At 47.6% G+C, this 19235-nt stretch overlaps 8 protein-coding genes across 8 annotated transcripts; all 8 read left to right on the top strand.

The window, feature by feature from the left end:
* The first annotated feature begins 659 nt into the window (after positions 1 to 659).
* On the top strand, positions 660 to 1468 carry LOC128682390 (histone H2A). Its single transcript, XM_053767043.2, has one exon. It carries the CDS (start codon positions 707 to 709, stop codon positions 1079 to 1081), a length of 375 nt encoding a protein of 124 aa, XP_053623018.1. The 5' UTR covers positions 660 to 706; the 3' UTR covers positions 1082 to 1468.
* A 517-nt stretch (positions 1469 to 1985) lies between these two features.
* Positions 1986 to 2864, top strand: LOC128682392 (histone H2B). The gene has a single exon (XM_053767045.2). The coding sequence runs from the start codon at positions 2068 to 2070 to the stop codon at positions 2440 to 2442; it is 375 nt and encodes a 124-aa protein (XP_053623020.1). The 5' UTR covers positions 1986 to 2067; the 3' UTR covers positions 2443 to 2864.
* Positions 2865 to 4434: 1570 nt separating this feature from the next.
* Positions 4435 to 5203, top strand: LOC135310028 (histone H4). The gene has a single exon (XM_064436961.1). It carries the CDS (start codon positions 4531 to 4533, stop codon positions 4840 to 4842), a length of 312 nt encoding a protein of 103 aa, XP_064293031.1. The 5' UTR covers positions 4435 to 4530; the 3' UTR covers positions 4843 to 5203.
* Positions 5204 to 6202: 999 nt separating this feature from the next.
* LOC128682388 (histone H1B-like) lies at positions 6203 to 7014 on the top strand. The gene has a single exon (XM_053767041.2). It carries the CDS (start codon positions 6286 to 6288, stop codon positions 7012 to 7014), a length of 729 nt encoding a protein of 242 aa, XP_053623016.1. The 5' UTR covers positions 6203 to 6285.
* Positions 7015 to 7823: 809 nt separating this feature from the next.
* Positions 7824 to 8632, top strand: LOC128682391 (histone H2A). Its single transcript, XM_053767044.2, has one exon. It carries the CDS (start codon positions 7871 to 7873, stop codon positions 8243 to 8245), a length of 375 nt encoding a protein of 124 aa, XP_053623019.1. The 5' UTR covers positions 7824 to 7870; the 3' UTR covers positions 8246 to 8632.
* A 4824-nt stretch (positions 8633 to 13456) lies between these two features.
* LOC128682394 (histone H2B) lies at positions 13457 to 14309 on the top strand. Its single transcript, XM_053767046.2, has one exon. It carries the CDS (start codon positions 13513 to 13515, stop codon positions 13885 to 13887), a length of 375 nt encoding a protein of 124 aa, XP_053623021.1. The 5' UTR covers positions 13457 to 13512; the 3' UTR covers positions 13888 to 14309.
* Positions 14310 to 15955: 1646 nt separating this feature from the next.
* LOC135310029 (histone H4) lies at positions 15956 to 16651 on the top strand. The gene has a single exon (XM_064436962.1). The coding sequence runs from the start codon at positions 15976 to 15978 to the stop codon at positions 16285 to 16287; it is 312 nt and encodes a 103-aa protein (XP_064293032.1). The 5' UTR covers positions 15956 to 15975; the 3' UTR covers positions 16288 to 16651.
* An 863-nt stretch (positions 16652 to 17514) lies between these two features.
* On the top strand, positions 17515 to 18459 carry LOC128682593 (histone H1B-like). The gene has a single exon (XM_053767403.2). It carries the CDS (start codon positions 17731 to 17733, stop codon positions 18457 to 18459), a length of 729 nt encoding a protein of 242 aa, XP_053623378.1. The 5' UTR covers positions 17515 to 17730.
* The last annotated feature ends 776 nt before the right edge of the window (positions 18460 to 19235 follow it).

The raw sequence follows: 19235 nt of genomic DNA, 5'->3' as shown, positions 1-19235 counted from the left end.
GCGCGCCGCGCACGCGCTGGCTCGCCTGGCCCACCTAACAAAAAGCCCTTTTCAGGGCTAACAATTTATTCTGTGAACTATTTATAAACACAGTTTCTTGACGATGTAGGTGTACCTGACAAACAGACAGTTGGTTACAGGTATATTCTATCTAATTCTACCCATGCCTGTGTACCACCTAGGTATCAAATGTAACTCATAACAAATCGTCCATTCGATTTTGCATCGCGCGAATGAGTTAAGTGTATGTAACAAACACACATCATACACCTACCTACATCCTCACAAACTCTTACGCATTTATAATAGGTAACCGGCTGGCTGTATCCATTTCATAGTAATAATAATAATAACATATCCCCACGCAAGCCTCTCAAAGGATCGGACTATGTGCCGTGAATGCCAAAAGGAGATACAAATAATAATAGACGCGCACTGTATGTAATCCTTAAACATATATATGTATGTGCATCATAATATCGGACCAACACAGTCAAAATGATACATTGATGAAATCATCGACGTTCTCCCCCCCACCCATTAACGTTACACTCATCGTTCATTGTACGTTTCGCGCACGGCGTGTCTCTTTATAACTATATAAGCGCGTGTTCCTTTTTTTTAAATCAAACTCGCTCTCGCTCACTTACAGTGCGCTAGTGTCTTGTGTTTGCGCTCGTTTTATTTTGTAAAAGAATTTGCAATTATGTCTGGACGCGGTAAAGGTGGCAAAGTCAAGGGAAAGGCAAAGTCCCGCTCGAACCGTGCGGGTCTCCAATTCCCCGTGGGTCGTATTCATAGGCTCCTACGCAAGGGCAACTATGCCGAGCGAGTCGGTGCTGGCGCTCCCGTTTACCTCGCCGCCGTGATGGAGTACCTGGCCGCTGAGGTTCTCGAGTTGGCCGGCAACGCTGCCAGAGACAACAAGAAGACCAGAATCATACCGAGGCATCTGCAGCTGGCCATCCGCAACGACGAGGAGTTGAACAAACTTCTGTCCGGAGTCACAATCGCCCAGGGCGGTGTACTGCCCAACATCCAGGCGGTGCTCCTGCCCAAGAAGACCGAGAAGAAGGCGTAAACATTTACGACACCTTCGTCACCCTCACCGCCACCGTGCGTGTTGTTGTTGTGTTTCGTGTTGCGTACCTTGCCGCTGTTACGCTACATATATGCTGCCGACGCACAACGGCCGGTGGTGGTGGTGATGATGGACGATGCACTGCGCCGCCGTCACTCATGGCTGATGGTGATTTTAGAAAAAAGGCCCTTTTCAGGGCCGCAATATGATTCGAGGAACAATAGTATATGTTCGTTTCTGTTGATACGACAACAAAGAGTTCGAGGCCCGGTATACATACATACATCATGACGTATTATTTATTTATTTGATTGATTGATTATCACACATACACGATAGGTATAGGTACTAGGTACTATCAATATAGACACAATAAATAAATAAATACGAAACAAGTATATCACAATCAATCAATAAATAAATTAAATACAAGTACATAGTAGTAACACTTAGGTAGGAGTGTAGGTAATTAGGTATTATCTCTACTTACCGTTCGGTTTGAATTCGCTGAACGCAGCGCCGTTGCCTCGGGTGCAGGTCGATACGCGCGGCACATTTACATCTTCTGGAAATATAGATAGATATGTAATTAACATTTCATTAATGACATATTATTATCTGGTACCTACGTTAAATTTTCTCGATCGATGATTGATTATAGATAGAATTAGATTTATACATATTTGCATTTGGTTTGATATTCATTCATTCCTATTTCACACCTAAGGCGGCAGCAAGGTACCTAGTAGTTGGAGGTGTGGGGAGGGGGGGGGGGGGGGTTTGACACACACACCCCCCCCCCCCCTCTCGTTCGGTGAATGCGTGAATCTGATTGGTGCACACGCTCGTTTACCCTGACACCGTTTGCGATCCAATCGAGTAAATATAATAAAAAATCTTGATATTTTGCGACACGAAACCAGTCAGTTGCCGACCGGAGCCAGTCTGTATCACCGCTGTTACCGTTGTCAATTAAATAAATAAATATGCCGCCGAAGACAAGTGGTAAGGCCGCCAAGAAGTCTGGCAAGGCCCAGAAGAACATCTCCAAGACTGATAAAAAGAAGAAGAAGCACAAGAGGAAGGAGAGTTACGCCATCTACATCTACAAGGTGCTGAAGCAGGTTCATCCCGACACTGGTATATCCAGTAAGGCGATGTCTATCATGAACTCGTTCGTGAATGACATCTTCGAACGCATCGCTGCCGAGGCGTCCCGTTTGGCCCACTACAACAAGCGTTCCACAATCACGTCCCGGGAGGTGCAGACCTCCGTGAGGCTGCTGCTGCCCGGCGAGCTGGCCAAGCACGCCGTCAGTGAGGGAACGAAGGCCGTCACCAAATACACTAGCTCTAAGTAAATCGTAACTACTGTGAGCCAGTGTGAACACACCGCCGCCTTTTTGAACTGTTCCACTGTTCAAAGGGAAAGGGTGGAAATGAGAAAAAGGCCCTTTTCAGGGCCACAATATCTTTCTGTTTGCTTTTAAATGTTTCTTGATAACGTCAAATAGTCTGAACGCAGCCCACATACGCACGCACATGCACACACACACACACACATACATACATACATACATACATGCCTACTCGTAACTTTTATAAACGAATAACATAATGATTCCTGCTATTTAACTGCTATATGTCAATTTTACAGATTAGGTAGTACGGTAGTAAACATACAACTATCTATAATACTGTTAATTAACTACGAGAGATTAAAAAATAATAGGTATATATGTATACATACCTATTTAATAATTAAGCGATAAATAAGAGAAAGAGGAAAAAAAAAACAGAAGTTAGATTTTTATTTTATTATTACATACCTATATAAGATAAATACGTTTTGTGAAAGAAAAAAAAAACTATACTTCAACTATAAATCAAAGAGAATTTCATTAAAATACCTATGGTGCATATATACGTATGTATTTATTTATTATTATTATTATTATTTTCATTTAAAACAACTATTCACCCATACCCATCATACCTATTCAGTTCAGGCGCTCGCGGCACGTCCGAGCGGCGCGATCTATATAAAGACACGCTCTCGAAATTTTCGCCTCATTCGCGTTCGGTTGCTAATCGAGTGAGGTCGTTCGTTCTCTGCATTTGTTTTGCTTTGCATTTGTTAGAAATGGCTCGTACCAAGCAAACGGCCCGTAAATCTACCGGTGGTAAGGCACCCAGGAAACAGCTAGCCACTAAGGCGGCTCGCAAGAGCGCCCCCGCCACCGGCGGTGTCAAGAAACCCCATCGTTACAGGCCGGGAACTGTAGCACTCCGTGAGATCCGTCGTTACCAGAAGAGTACTGAGCTCCTGATCCGCAAGCTGCCCTTCCAGCGTCTCGTGCGTGAGATCGCACAAGATTTCAAGACCGATCTTCGTTTCCAGAGTTCGGCCGTTATGGCTCTTCAGGAGGCCAGCGAGGCGTACCTGGTAGGCCTCTTCGAAGACACCAATCTGTGCGCGATCCACGCCAAACGCGTCACCATCATGCCAAAGGACATTCAGCTGGCGCGCAGGATCAGGGGCGAGCGCGCTTAGGCACCCAAATAATATAATACACAAATTCATCGTGAATGTATGTTGTGCGTGCGGTGTGGTGTTTACATGGTGTTTGTTCGTGGTCTGCCGTCTGTCTTGCCGGCAGTCGGTGACCAGCGTAAGACACTAAATAATAATATTCCACCGTATCGTTCATCCATACAACGGACGAACAAAAAGGCCCTTTTCAGGGCCGCACATGATTCTGATAATATAATTGTTTCTCTGTACACACTTTGCGAGTCTCTTCAACCGTTCACATAACTGGTTATATAGGTACATATCCATAGATAGTAGCGTACATAATTTTCAATTGCCTGACATAGATACATACATATGTAATTTTTTTCTTCTTAAATTAGACGGCGCGTTTGTATTTTGCACGCTGTCACTACATAGGCCTACCATACTACCATTAAAAGTCATGATTTGATTAGCATAGAACAAAATTAAAACTTGTACTCGAGCTGGATACATAGAAAAACATCTGAAAAAGTCAAAATTTATAAAATTGATTCTAAATAAATTTAAAAGACGTCGTTTACATTCGACGAGGAGTAGACACCGGATAGATTGTTTATGTATTAAATAATTAATGCAATTGTTGAAAATTAAATAAGATAATAAATATACCTATTTATTTCAATTATATATAATAAGTATATGTATGTTGTATGTACGTACGTAGGTAGGTACGCACGCAACGCAAGCCCAAAAGCATATCGCGCATGCATAGGTATCTCCCCACTCACTCGCTCGCGGCTCGCTCGGTCGCTTATAAATACGAGAATTTAGCCGGTTGCGAGAGGCATTCCGGCTGTAACTGTTGTAAGCATCGGTTGCGGTGCGAGCTCGTGATTTTCGCTGAAGTCAATCTCAATCAAACTACTACAAAATGACCGGTCGCGGCAAGGGAGGGAAAGGTCTTGGAAAGGGAGGAGCCAAGCGTCACAGGAAGGTGCTTCGTGATAACATCCAGGGCATCACCAAACCGGCCATCCGTCGTTTGGCCCGCAGAGGAGGTGTCAAGCGTATCTCCGGTTTGATATACGAGGAGACGCGTGGTGTGCTCAAGGTGTTCCTCGAGAACGTGATCCGCGACGCGGTCACTTACACAGAGCACGCGAAGAGGAAGACCGTCACCGCTATGGACGTTGTATACGCTCTGAAGCGCCAGGGCCGTACCCTCTACGGTTTCGGCGGTTAGAGCTGATGATTGATGAGTTACGCTCACACAATTACTCTACGCGTTGTGCCATGTATCTGTGTGAGATTTGTGATGTGATGTAGTAGCGAGTGGTGGTGAGTAACGTAGTGTATTATTCTATGCAGTCTACTGACTGATATGTTTAATACACTAGGTTGTGTCACGAACAAACTTAACACACACACACGCACGCTGCTGCTTCCATCCGTTCGCACTTTTACAGCAACTCAACGCTGTAACAAATAAAAAAGGCCCTTTTCAGGGCCGCATATGATTCCTTTTATCTCAAAATCGTTTCTAAGACTATGCGAACAGTCGATACCTACCACCTAGGTATGATATGGTCTCTCCTCTCTCTGATGCCTACCTACCTATGTATATATATATATATATATTCACAACACTATGTAATCAAGTTGTGTATAGGTATAATATAATATTTACCTACTTAGTAGGCAATAAATATAAATAATTGGCGATGAGCTTAGATCAGTCGAGAGTCTCTCTCTGGGACCCACCCGGCCGACTCGCATGTTGTTGGCTATGCTCTTGTCGTATCTATCTACCTACCTATATGTCTGTAGGATGTGTCTATGACTTTAAAAGACAACCCAATAGGCACGCGAACGAGAGAGAAATTTATAAGTATGCGACAAGATTGATAGGTATCAACTCTACTACCACTATCGCCGCCCCGTGAGTTTGCGTCTTATTTATATAGGTGTATTATTGCGATTGCATTTGGCGAAACGGTCGTTGTATGTGTTTGTATGCAACTAATACATATATAGGTATGATATTATCTTTTTTTTTTTCATCAAATACTATATAGGTGGTAGCTACACGCTGGTCGCCCGCGCTCTGCTGCTACTGACTGCTAGGCTGCCTCTTGTTTTACGACCCTAGATTTGATAGGCTCTAATGTGTACTATATATCGATGGATAATGACGAAACGTTACCGCTCGGGGAGTTCGATATGTTCGCTTTCGTCGGGCAAACGCGATACGCCCTTTATCACCGCTTTTATAGAGAAATAACACTTTTGAACACGACCCGGGCTGTTCGCGATATATTACTGCCAAAATAAACGCGTCTACGGTGCGATCCGGCCGCCGGGCGACCTCAACGATTGCCATGTGTCGTGGGTGAACTCAAAAATATTCATTCTAACGTGAAATTCTTTTTTCTCTCCGACTTAAAACTGTTTAAAAAATATTTATTCTGAACTTATGTAGTGAAAACTTGGAACATGTCGTATGAGAAAACGTCTCGCGGCAAATAGGTTTGCGTTACGGTAAACTCCGATGCGGGCGAAATGTTCGATATAAACTTGCAACTATACAACACATTCAGTTTACGTTACTTACGATCATCACCGCCTCTCCGGTCGGTATTGTTGTAATTTATCTATATTATCATTATTATCATCATCAGTCAGAGATATGGCAGACACGGCTGTAGCATCCGAGGCATCAGCGCCAGCGACGCCGGCGAAGAAACAGCCCAAGGCGAGCGCGGCCGCCGGTGGTGTGAAGAAGGCTAAAGCCAAACCTACTCATCCCAAAACTTCGGAGATGGTGAACAATGCCATCAAAGAGTTGAAGGAGAGGAGCGGCTCGTCACTTCAAGCGATCAAGAAATACATCGCGGCCCAATACAAAGTCGACGCGGAGAAATTGGCGCCGTTCATAAGGAAGTATCTCAAGAGCGCCGTCGAGTCCGGTGCCCTCATACAGACCAAGGGTAAAGGAGCTTCCGGCTCGTTCAAATTGGAATCGAAATCTGCGTCTTCCAAGAAACCGGCGGCCGCCGGTTCGAAGAAATCTGCATCTTCTGCGGCGGCCAAGTCCAAGAAAGCCACCGCAGCGGCCTCCGCCGCATCGAAGTCGAAGAAGGGAGCTTCTTCTGGCGCCGCCTCGTCGTCTGCCTCGTCGCCGTCCAAGGGCAAGGCGTCCTCCGCCGCTAAAGACAAGAAGGCAGCGGCAGCCAAGAAGAAGCCCGCCGCGGCAAAGAAAGCGGCCGCACCGGCGAAGGCGAAGGCCGCCGCAGCGCCCAAGGCGAAAAAGACAGCTAAACCGCCAACGAAGAAGCCGAAGGCGCCCAAACCGAAGAAGGCGGCCGCCACACAAAAAAAGGCCGCAGCGAAAAAGACACCCGCCTCCAAGAAGTAATCGCTCTGTCGTCGTCTCGGCAGCAGCAGCAGCTGTTCTTCTGTGTTATGTTGTTTGTTTGCTTGATGACTGTTGTTCATTGTCGCGGCGAAAAACAACCACCGTCACCCAACACGGCAACAACGGCACAAAGAAGGAGGGAAACGCAGCGCGCGCCGCGCACGCGCTGGCTCGCCTGGCCCACCTAACAAAAAGCCCTTTTCAGGGCTAACAATTTATTCTGTGAACTATTTATAAACACAGTTTCTTGACGATGTAGGTGTACCTGACAAACAGACAGTTGGTTACAGGTATATTCTATCTAATTCTACCCATGCCTGTGTACCACCTAGGTATCAAATGTAACTCATAACAAATCGTCCATTCGATTTTGCATCGCGCGAATGAGTTAAGTGTATGTAACAAACACACATCATACACCTACCTACATCCTCACAAACTCTTACGCATTTATAATAGGTAACCGGCTGGCTGTATCCATTTCATAGTAATAATAATAATAACATATCCCCACGCAAGCCTCTCAAAGGATCGGACTATGTGCCGTGAATGCCAAAAGGAGATACAAATAATAATAGACGCGCACTGTATGTAATCCTTAAACATATATATGTATGTGCATCATAATATCGGACCAACACAGTCAAAATGATACATTGATGAAATCATCGACGTTCTCCCCCCCACCCATTAACGTTACACTCATCGTTCATTGTACGTTTCGCGCACGGCGTGTCTCTTTATAACTATATAAGCGCGTGTTCCTTTTTTTTAAATCAAACTCGCTCTCGCTCACTTACAGTGCGCTAGTGTCTTGTGTTTGCGCTCGTTTTATTTTGTAAAAGAATTTGCAATTATGTCTGGACGCGGTAAAGGTGGCAAAGTCAAGGGAAAGGCAAAGTCCCGCTCGAACCGTGCGGGTCTCCAATTCCCCGTGGGTCGTATTCATAGGCTCCTACGCAAGGGCAACTATGCCGAGCGAGTCGGTGCTGGCGCTCCCGTTTACCTCGCCGCCGTGATGGAGTACCTGGCCGCTGAGGTTCTCGAGTTGGCCGGCAACGCTGCCAGAGACAACAAGAAGACCAGAATCATACCGAGGCATCTGCAGCTGGCCATCCGCAACGACGAGGAGTTGAACAAACTTCTGTCCGGAGTCACAATCGCCCAGGGCGGTGTACTGCCCAACATCCAGGCGGTGCTCCTGCCCAAGAAGACCGAGAAGAAGGCGTAAACATTTACGACACCTTCGTCACCCTCACCGCCACCGTGCGTGTTGTTGTTGTGTTTCGTGTTGCGTACCTTGCCGCTGTTACGCTACATATATGCTGCCGACGCACAACGGCCGGTGGTGGTGGTGATGATGGACGATGCACTGCGCCGCCGTCACTCATGGCTGATGGTGATTTTAGAAAAAAGGCCCTTTTCAGGGCCGCAATATGATTCGAGGAACAATAGTATATGTTCGTTTCTGTTGATACGACAACAAAGAGTTCGAGGCCCGGTATACATACATACATCATGACGTATTATTTATTTATTTGATTGATTGATTATCACACATACACGATAGGTATAGGTACTAGGTACTATCAATATAGACACAATAAATAAATAAATACGAAACAAGTATATCACAATCAATCAATAAATAAATTAAATACAAGTACATAGTAGTAACACTTAGGTAGGAGTGTAGGTAATTAGGTATTATCTCTACTTACCGTTCGGTTTGAATTCGCTGAACGCAGCGCCGTTGCCTCGGGTGCAGGTCGATACGCGCGGCACATTTACATCTTCTGGAAATATAGATAGATATGTAATTAACATTTCATTAATGACATATTATTATCTGGTACCTACGTTAAATTTTCTCGATCGATGATTGATTATAGATAGAATTAGATTTATACATATTTGCATTTGGTTTGATATTCATTCATTCCTATTTCACACCTAAGGCGGCAGCAAGGTACCTAGTAGTTGGAGGTGTGGGGAGGGGGGGGGGGGGGGGGGTTTGACACACACACCCCCCCCCCCCCTCTCGTTCGGTGAATGCGTGAATCTGATTGGTGCACACGCTCGTTTACCCTGACACCGTTTGCGATCCAATCGAGTAAATATAATAAAAAATCTTGATATTTTGCGACACGCGCACACCCCCTCGTTCGTCCGCGCTATCCATGCCGTCGCTCGAGGAGATGGATGTCGTCGTGACGTCGCCGGTCACTAGTTACGCCGCCGCCGCCGCCGCCACCAACCCCTCGCGTAGGTCGCCTCCTGCCTCGCCGGCACCCCACACTTCCCAGTTGCCTTCTGCAACTTGTGCCCCCGCAAAAGTGCCACAATCCCCCCCGACTAAGCTGCCCCCCCGCCCCCGGTACCCACCCCTCATTGTGGAGCACCTCCCCGACTGGGCTTTCCATTTTAAGGAGCTCAAAAAGAGGATGGGCCACGCTCCCAACGCGCGCCCCTTCGGCAAAGGAGTGCGTTTTATGCCGCGCGAAGAGGACGAGTACCGCGCAGTCCAGCGGTACCTCACGCAGCTAGAAAAGGAAGCAGGTATTTCCTGGTTCTCTTACTCCCTCCCCGCAGAACGCAGCCTAAAGGTAGCCATTAGAGGTCTACCAGCCGACACGAAGCCGTCCGACATAGAGGACGAACTTCGCATCCTAGGCTTCCTGCCCGAATACGTGCGCCCCATACGCGCGCGTCAAGGCCGCCCGGGCTGCATATTTTTCGCGCAGCTCCAACGGAATGCTGAGACCATCCCCGCCATTTATGAAGTCAGCGAACTTCTATGCATGCCGGGGATCACCATTGAAGCCTGGCGTGGCAAAAAAGGCCCCGCCCAATGCCACCGATGCCAGCAGTTTCGGCACAGCTCCCACAACTGCCACCGCCGCCCCGCCTGTGTCCGCTGCGGCGAAGAGCATTTCGCTAGAGAATGCCCCCGCCCGCTAGAGGAACCGGCAACTTGCGCCAACTGCAAGGGCTCGCACACGGCAAACAACGTGTCCTGCCCCGTATTCCGTAAGGAGATGCGCAATAAGAAGGCAGGTACGGTCCTCCTGACCGCCGCCCCCAGCCGCCCCCCAAAAGCTGCAACAACCCCCGCCGCAGAAACGATGCCCACCTCCCTCATGGCAGAGGCCAATGCCCCCACTGAGCGCACGGATAAACCGAAGCGCCGTAGGCGACGAGGTAGGAAAGCCAAGGGCTCCCCCCCAGTCGAACAACCCCAGCCCCAGGCAGAGCAGCCCGCCCTCAAACCGCGCCCCACAGCTGTAGGAGGCAAACCGAAGCCCGCCCCTAGAAAGGCCACCCCCCCTCAGCAACCCGAGCCCCAACGTCCCGAACAGGCAAAGGACGCTACCAAGACGGGAAGGATGAACGTCCAGCCGGTCATCGACCTTCTAGTCGAGATCCTGGTTGCGTACCAAGCCGACCAGGACATCGTCCCCATAGTGCTCAGAGGAATGGCCTCACTACTGCCCAACAGTGTGTGACAAACCCCTTAAAATCATCCACTGGAATGCCAACGGACTTAACAAAGTCAGACGCAGCCTTCTGAAATCATTGGTAACCGAGCATAACGCCGATATCATTCTGATCTCAGAAACGCATTTGCGAGCATCGGATCAGCTGAAGTTCCCAAATTATCATGTCTATCGTTTTGATGCAGTCTCCGACCACGGCGCAGCTTACAGAGGCCTCGCCGTTTTGGTCAAGAGGAAAATTATCCATCAACCGATACCACGCGCGCAACTTCAGTCTATCTACGCACTAGGCGTTGAGATATGTATTGACTCTACTCCGACTCGTGTGTTCGCACTTTATAAACCACCGAACGATCAATTAAAAGTGGCCGATATCCATCTCCTACTGGACTCGTCCCTTCCAACGATCGTAGCCGGCGACTTTAACTGCAAACACACCGCCTGGAACTCCTCGCGTATATGCCCAAATGGACGCCGCCTCTTTGACGACTCTGAAAGAGTGGGTTACGAGGTGAGAGGCGCGGAAGTACCGACTCACTACCCCGGAGCCGCCGCCTACTTACCGGACGTAATCGATCTCACGCTGTACAAAGGCATTTCAGCGTCAAAGGTTACCACCGAAGTGCTCAACGACAACATGGACTCCGACCATCAGCCTGTCCTCGTAACAGTGGATGAGTCCCACACTGCCAAGCCAACCCCTCCCCCCAAACCCCGAATTGAGTGGGCTAAGTTCAGCACGTATGTAGAGCAGCACCTCTCTTCGACACCGGTCAGCAATGCGGCTGACGTAGAGCAGTTAGCTTCCCACATCTGTGAAATAACACAAGAGGCCCTAAAACAAGCTACTTCTGACACCGTTAGTACCCCCAAGAGACGCCCTACCCCCCTCTACATTCTAGAGATGATAGCCGAAAAGAGAACCCTGCGAAAACGCTGGCAACGAACCAGATGCCCATCCCTCAAAACTCGAGTGAACTCTATGTCAGCAAAGATTGCGAAAGCTCTGGAAACAGAGGCTTCCGAGTCTTGGCTACGGACCATGGAGTCGGCGAGTGACGACTGGACGTCTATTCACAGGCTCTGCAGGCAAGTTTCCAATAAGCCTCAGCCTATTCGCCCCCTCAACGCCTCCGACGGTACCCCCCGGTACAGAGCGGAAGATAGAGCGGAAATCTTCGCGGATAACTTAGAGCAGCGATTCAAACCGAACCCCTCTGATGACCCTCAGCAAGCTGAAGACATCCAGAAGCTCCTGGACGAGTACTTCCGTCGTCCCATTCCCCCGGACGAAGACCCCATAGTCTTTACCCCGGGTCAAGTCCTTAGGATGGTCAAGAAAACGAAGCTACGCAAAGCCCCAGGCCCCGATGGCATCCCCAACGAAGCCCTGCGACACTTCCCTCCGCGAGCAATCGCAGTTCTGACGCGACTCTATAACGGAGTCTTGCGCACGGGCCACTACCCCTCCATTTGGAAACTAGGTCGTGTCATCATGCTTCCCAAGCCCCACAAAAATGTCTTGAATCCAGGGAGTTACCGCCCCATTACGCTACTCGCTACCATCTCCAAGGTGTTCGAGAAATTGTTATTACTACATCTCACACCTCACTTGACCCCCAGAAACGAGCAATTCGGCTTTCGAGCCGAGCACTCCACCACGCTCCAACTCACAAGGGTACTACACCATATGACGACAGCCTTCAATAAAGGGGAAAAAACCGTAGGTGTTTTTCTCGACATGGAAGGAGCGTTCGACCGTGTCTGGCACCCAGGTCTGATCTACAAATTGTCCACCTCTACGACTCCCCGTCGAATCGTCAAGACCGTGGCCAACTTCCTCGTAGACAGACAGTTCCAAGTAGCAGTCGAAGACGCCACCTCTACAGTACGCACCATAGAGGCCGGCGTTCCCCAAGGCAGTTGCCTCTCTCCCGTACTCTACGCGCGATACACCGATGACATCCCTTTAGAAAAAGGTTCTCACCTAGCCCTGTATGCCGACGACGCAGCGTACTACGCTTCGTCACTCAGTCCGATACATGCCGCCAAGGTAGTCCAGAGAACCCTCGATGCCCTCCCCGAATGGTTATCCCGCTGGAGGCTGTCGATCAATGTAGCTAAAACGCAAGCCATTGTGGTAAGCCGCACCGCTCTGCCTCCTCCTCTCCGTCTACAGGACCAAGAGATCGCTTGGACTAGCCCGGTTAAATACCTGGGCGTCCAAATCGATCGGCGCCTGACGATGAAGGATCAAGTTAACGCCGTTATCAACTCTACTCGTGCTGCCCGAGCCGTTTTGCGTCCCGTCTTAAACTCAGTTCTCCCCTTAAAAGTGAAACTCGGTGTGTATAAAACATACATACGGCCCCGACTGACATACGCCGCTCCAGCGTGGTACGCGCTCACTAACCAGACGCGCAAAAATCAGCTGGAGGCCCAACAATCGATTTCACTCCGAGTCATCACGAAAGCCCCCCGTTACGTGAGGAACTCTACGATCCAAAAAGGATTGCAGATGGAAAGCCTAGATGCCCATATTAGGCATCTAACGAGGAGGCTACTTAAGCGTGTAGACGAGTCGACCCTGCCACACATACAGGAGTTGGCCCCGTACCACGCCCGTCCTCCCGACTCTAAGCAGTTCCCTAGAGACCTCATAACAGACCCCCAGTGACCCCCCCATTACATAGGTTTGTCTCTTCTTATCCCGCCCGCTGAGATAGCTCGCCGGCCCTTCCCGGCTTGAGCGGATATCGCGACCTGAGATAGGTAGTAGGACAGACCCCATTCTTGTGGCACTTTCCCAACCCAACGACCTGTCTGTTTTGACAGACAGCGACCGACACCTCAGTAAAGAGGCCGTTGCCTCGTCACTGATTCCCCATCCCCTTACCGGAATGAGACGAAAGCCCACGATTTTGCGACACGAAACCAGTCAGTTGCCGACCGGAGCCAGTCTGTATCACCGCTGTTACCGTTGTCAATTAAATAAATAAATATGCCGCCGAAGACAAGTGGTAAGGCCGCCAAGAAGTCTGGCAAGGCCCAGAAGAACATCTCCAAGACTGATAAAAAGAAGAAGAAGCACAAGAGGAAGGAGAGTTACGCCATCTACATCTACAAGGTGCTGAAGCAGGTTCATCCCGACACTGGTATATCCAGTAAGGCGATGTCTATCATGAACTCGTTCGTGAATGACATCTTCGAACGCATCGCTGCCGAGGCGTCCCGTTTGGCCCACTACAACAAGCGTTCCACAATCACGTCCCGGGAGGTGCAGACCTCCGTGAGGCTGCTGCTGCCCGGCGAGCTGGCCAAGCACGCCGTCAGTGAGGGAACGAAGGCCGTCACCAAATACACTAGCTCTAAGTAAATCGTAACTACTGTGAGCCAGTGTGAACACACCGCCGCCTTTTTGAACTGTTCCACTGTTCAAAGGGAAAGGGTGGAAATGAGAAAAAGGCCCTTTTCAGGGCCACAATATCTTTCTGTTTGCTTTTAAATGTTTCTTGATAACGTCAAATAGTCTGAACGCAGCCCACATACGCACGCACATGCACACACACACACACACATACATACATACATACATACATGCCTACTCGTAACTTTTATAAACGAATAACATAATGATTCCTGCTATTTAACTGCTATATGTCAATTTTACAGATTAGGTAGTACGGTAGTAAACATACAACTATCTATAATACTGTTAATTAACTACGAGAGATTAAAAAATAATAGGTATATATGTATACATACCTATTTAATAATTAAGCGATAAATAAGAGAAAGAGGAAAAAAAAAACAGAAGTTAGATTTTTATTTTATTATTACATACCTATATAAGATAAATACGTTTTGTGAAAGAAAAAAAAAACTATACTTCAACTATAAATCAAAGAGAATTTCATTAAAATACCTATGGTGCATATATACGTATGTATTTATTTATTATTATTATTATTATTTTCATTTAAAACAACTATTCACCCATACCCATCATACCTATTCAGTTCAGGCGCTCGCGGCACGTCCGAGCGGCGCGATCTATATAAAGACACGCTCTCGAAATTTTCGCCTCATTCGCGTTCGGTTGCTAATCGAGTGAGGTCGTTCGTTCTCTGCATTTGTTTTGCTTTGCATTTGTTAGAAATGGCTCGTACCAAGCAAACGGCCCGTAAATCTACCGGTGGTAAGGCACCCAGGAAACAGCTAGCCACTAAGGCGGCTCGCAAGAGCGCCCCCGCCACCGGCGGTGTCAAGAAACCCCATCGTTACAGGCCGGGAACTGTAGCACTCCGTGAGATCCGTCGTTACCAGAAGAGTACTGAGCTCCTGATCCGCAAGCTGCCCTTCCAGCGTCTCGTGCGTGAGATCGCACAAGATTTCAAGACCGATCTTCGTTTCCAGAGTTCGGCCGTTATGGCTCTTCAGGAGGCCAGCGAGGCGTACCTGGTAGGCCTCTTCGAAGACACCAATCTGTGCGCGATCCACGCCAAACGCGTCACCATCATGCCAAAGGACATTCAGCTGGCGCGCAGGATCAGGGGCGAGCGCGCTTAGGCACCCAAATAATATAATACACAAATTCATCGTGAATGTATGTTGTGCGTGCGGTGTGGTGTTTACATGGTGTTTGTTCGTGGTCTGCCGTCTGTCTTGCCGGCAGTCGGTGACCAGCGTAAGACACTAAATAATAATATTCCACCGTATCGTTCATCCATACAACGGACGAACAAAAAGGCCCTTTTCAGGGCCGCACATGATTCTGATAATATAATTGTTTCTCTGTACACACTTTGCGAGTCTCTTCAACCGTTCACATAACTGGTTATATAGGTACATATCCATAGATAGTAGCGTACATAATTTTCAATTGCCTGACATAGATACATACATATGTAATTTTTTTCTTCTTAAATTAGACGGCGCGTTTGTATTTTGCACGCTGTCACTACATAGGCCTACCATACTACCATTAAAAGTCATGATTTGATTAGCATAGAACAAAATTAAAACTTGTACTCGAGCTGGATACATAGAAAAACATCTGAAAAAGTCAAAATTTATAAAATTGATTCTAAATAAATTTAAAAGACGTCGTTTACATTCGACGAGGAGTAGACACCGGATAGATTGTTTATGTATTAAATAATTAATGCAATTGTTGAAAATTAAATAAGATAATAAATATACCTATTTATTTCAATTATATATAATAAGTATATGTATGTTGTATGTACGTACGTAGGTAGGTACGCACGCAACGCAAGCCCAAAAGCATATCGCGCATGCATAGGTATCTCCCCACTCACTCGCTCGCGGCTCGCTCGGTCGCTTATAAATACGAGAATTTAGCCGGTTGCGAGAGGCATTCCGGCTGTAACTGTTGTAAGCATCGGTTGCGGTGCGAGCTCGTGATTTTCGCTGAAGTCAATCTCAATCAAACTACTACAAAATGACCGGTCGCGGCAAGGGAGGGAAAGGTCTTGGAAAGGGAGGAGCCAAGCGTCACAGGAAGGTGCTTCGTGATAACATCCAGGGCATCACCAAACCGGCCATCCGTCGTTTGGCCCGCAGAGGAGGTGTCAAGCGTATCTCCGGTTTGATATACGAGGAGACGCGTGGTGTGCTCAAGGTGTTCCTCGAGAACGTGATCCGCGACGCGGTCACTTACACAGAGCACGCGAAGAGGAAGACCGTCACCGCTATGGACGTTGTATACGCTCTGAAGCGCCAGGGCCGTACCCTCTACGGTTTCGGCGGTTAGAGCTGATGATTGATGAGTTACGCTCACACAATTACTCTACGCGTTGTGCCATGTATCTGTGTGAGATTTGTGATGTGATGTAGTAGCGAGTGGTGGTGAGTAACGTAGTGTATTATTCTATGCAGTCTACTGACTGATATGTTTAATACACTAGGTTGTGTCACGAACAAACTTAACACACACACACGCACGCTGCTGCTTCCATCCGTTCGCACTTTTACAGCAACTCAACGCTGTAACAAATAAAAAAGGCCCTTTTCAGGGCCGCATATGATTCCTTTTATCTCAAAATCGTTTCTAAGACTATGCGAACAGTCGATACCTACCACCTAGGTATGATATGGTCTCTCCTCTCTCTGATGCCTACCTACCTATGTATATATATATATATATATTCACAACACTATGTAATCAAGTTGTGTATAGGTATAATATAATATTTACCTACTTAGTAGGCAATAAATATAAATAATTGGCGATGAGCTTAGATCAGTCGAGAGTCTCTCTCTGGGACCCACCCGGCCGACTCGCATGTTGTTGGCTATGCTCTTGTCGTATCTATCTACCTACCTATATGTCTGTAGGATGTGTCTATGACTTTAAAAGACAACCCAATAGGCACGCGAACGAGAGAGAAATTTATAAGTATGCGACAAGATTGATAGGTATCAACTCTACTACCACTATCGCCGCCCCGTGAGTTTGCGTCTTATTTATATAGGTGTATTATTGCGATTGCATTTGGCGAAACGGTCGTTGTATGTGTTTGTATGCAACTAATACATATATAGGTATGATATTATCTTTTTTTTTTTCATCAAATACTATATAGGTGGTAGCTACACGCTGGTCGCCCGCGCTCTGCTGCTACTGACTGCTAGGCTGCCTCTTGTTTTACGACCCTAGATTTGATAGGCTCTAATGTGTACTATATATCGATGGATAATGACGAAACGTTACCGCTCGGGGAGTTCGATATGTTCGCTTTCGTCGGGCAAACGCGATACGCCCTTTATCACCGCTTTTATAGAGAAATAACACTTTTGAACACGACCCGGGCTGTTCGCGATATATTACTGCCAAAATAAACGCGTCTACGGTGCGATCCGGCCGCCGGGCGACCTCAACGATTGCCATGTGTCGTGGGTGAACTCAAAAATATTCATTCTAACGTGAAATTCTTTTTTCTCTCCGACTTAAAACTGTTTAAAAAATATTTATTCTGAACTTATGTAGTGAAAACTTGGAACATGTCGTATGAGAAAACGTCTCGCGGCAAATAGGTTTGCGTTACGGTAAACTCCGATGCGGGCGAAATGTTCGATATAAACTTGCAACTATACAACACATTCAGTTTACGTTACTTACGATCATCACCGCCTCTCCGGTCGGTATTGTTGTAATTTATCTATATTATCATTATTATCATCATCAGTCAGAGATATGGCAGACACGGCTGTAGCATCCGAGGCATCAGCGCCAGCGACGCCGGCGAAGAAACAGCCCAAGGCGAGCGCGGCCGCCGGTGGTGTGAAGAAGGCTAAAGCCAAACCTACTCATCCCAAAACTTCGGAGATGGTGAACAATGCCATCAAAGAGTTGAAGGAGAGGAGCGGCTCGTCACTTCAAGCGATCAAGAAATACATCGCGGCCCAATACAAAGTCGACGCGGAGAAATTGGCGCCGTTCATAAGGAAGTATCTCAAGAGCGCCGTCGAGTCCGGTGCCCTCATACAGACCAAGGGTAAAGGAGCTTCCGGCTCGTTCAAATTGGAATCGAAATCTGCGTCTTCCAAGAAACCGGCGGCCGCCGGTTCGAAGAAATCTGCATCTTCTGCGGCGGCCAAGTCCAAGAAAGCCACCGCAGCGGCCTCCGCCGCATCGAAGTCGAAGAAGGGAGCTTCTTCTGGCGCCGCCTCGTCGTCTGCCTCGTCGCCGTCCAAGGGCAAGGCGTCCTCCGCCGCTAAAGACAAGAAGGCAGCGGCAGCCAAGAAGAAGCCCGCCGCGGCAAAGAAAGCGGCCGCACCGGCGAAGGCGAAGGCCGCCGCAGCGCCCAAGGCGAAAAAGACAGCTAAACCGCCAACGAAGAAGCCGAAGGCGCCCAAACCGAAGAAGGCGGCCGCCACACAAAAAAAGGCCGCAGCGAAAAAGACACCCGCCTCCAAGAAGTAATCGCTCTGTCGTCGTCTCGGCAGCAGCAGCAGCTGTTCTTCTGTGTTATGTTGTTTGTTTGCTTGATGACTGTTGTTCATTGTCGCGGCGAAAAACAACCACCGTCACCCAACACGGCAACAACGGCACAAAGAAGGAGGGAAACGCAGCGCGCGCCGCGCACGCGCTGGCTCGCCTGGCCCACCTAACAAAAAGCCCTTTTCAGGGCTAACAATTTATTCTGTGAACTATTTATAAACACAGTTTCTTGACGATGTAGGTGTACCTGACAAACAGACAGTTGGTTACAGGTATATTCTATCTAATTCTACCCATGCCTGTGTACCACCTAGGTATCAAATGTAACTCATAACAAATCGTCCATTCGATTTTGCATCGCGCGAATGAGTTAAGTGTATGTAACAAACACACATCATACACCTACCTACATCCTCACAAACTCTTACGCATTTATAATAGGTAACCGGCTGGCTGTATCCATTTCATAGTAATAATAATAATAACATATCCCCACGCAAGCCTCTCAAAGGATCGGACTATGTGCCGTGAATGCCAAAAGGAGATACAAATAATAATAGACGCGCACTGTATGTAATCCTTAAACATATATATGTATGTGCATCATAATATCGGACCAACACAGTCAAAATGATACATTGATGAAATCATCGACGTTCTCCCCCCCACCCATTAACGTTACACTCATCGTTCATTGTACGTTTCGCGCACGGCGTGTCTCTTTATAACTATATAAGCGCGTGTTCCTTTTTTTTAAA

This window comes from Plodia interpunctella, chromosome 30 (genome assembly GCF_027563975.2).
Source record: "Plodia interpunctella isolate USDA-ARS_2022_Savannah chromosome 30, ilPloInte3.2, whole genome shotgun sequence".
NCBI classification, from domain to species: domain Eukaryota; kingdom Metazoa; phylum Arthropoda; class Insecta; order Lepidoptera; family Pyralidae; genus Plodia; species Plodia interpunctella.
This window is presented reverse-complemented; position numbering and strand designations above follow the sequence as displayed.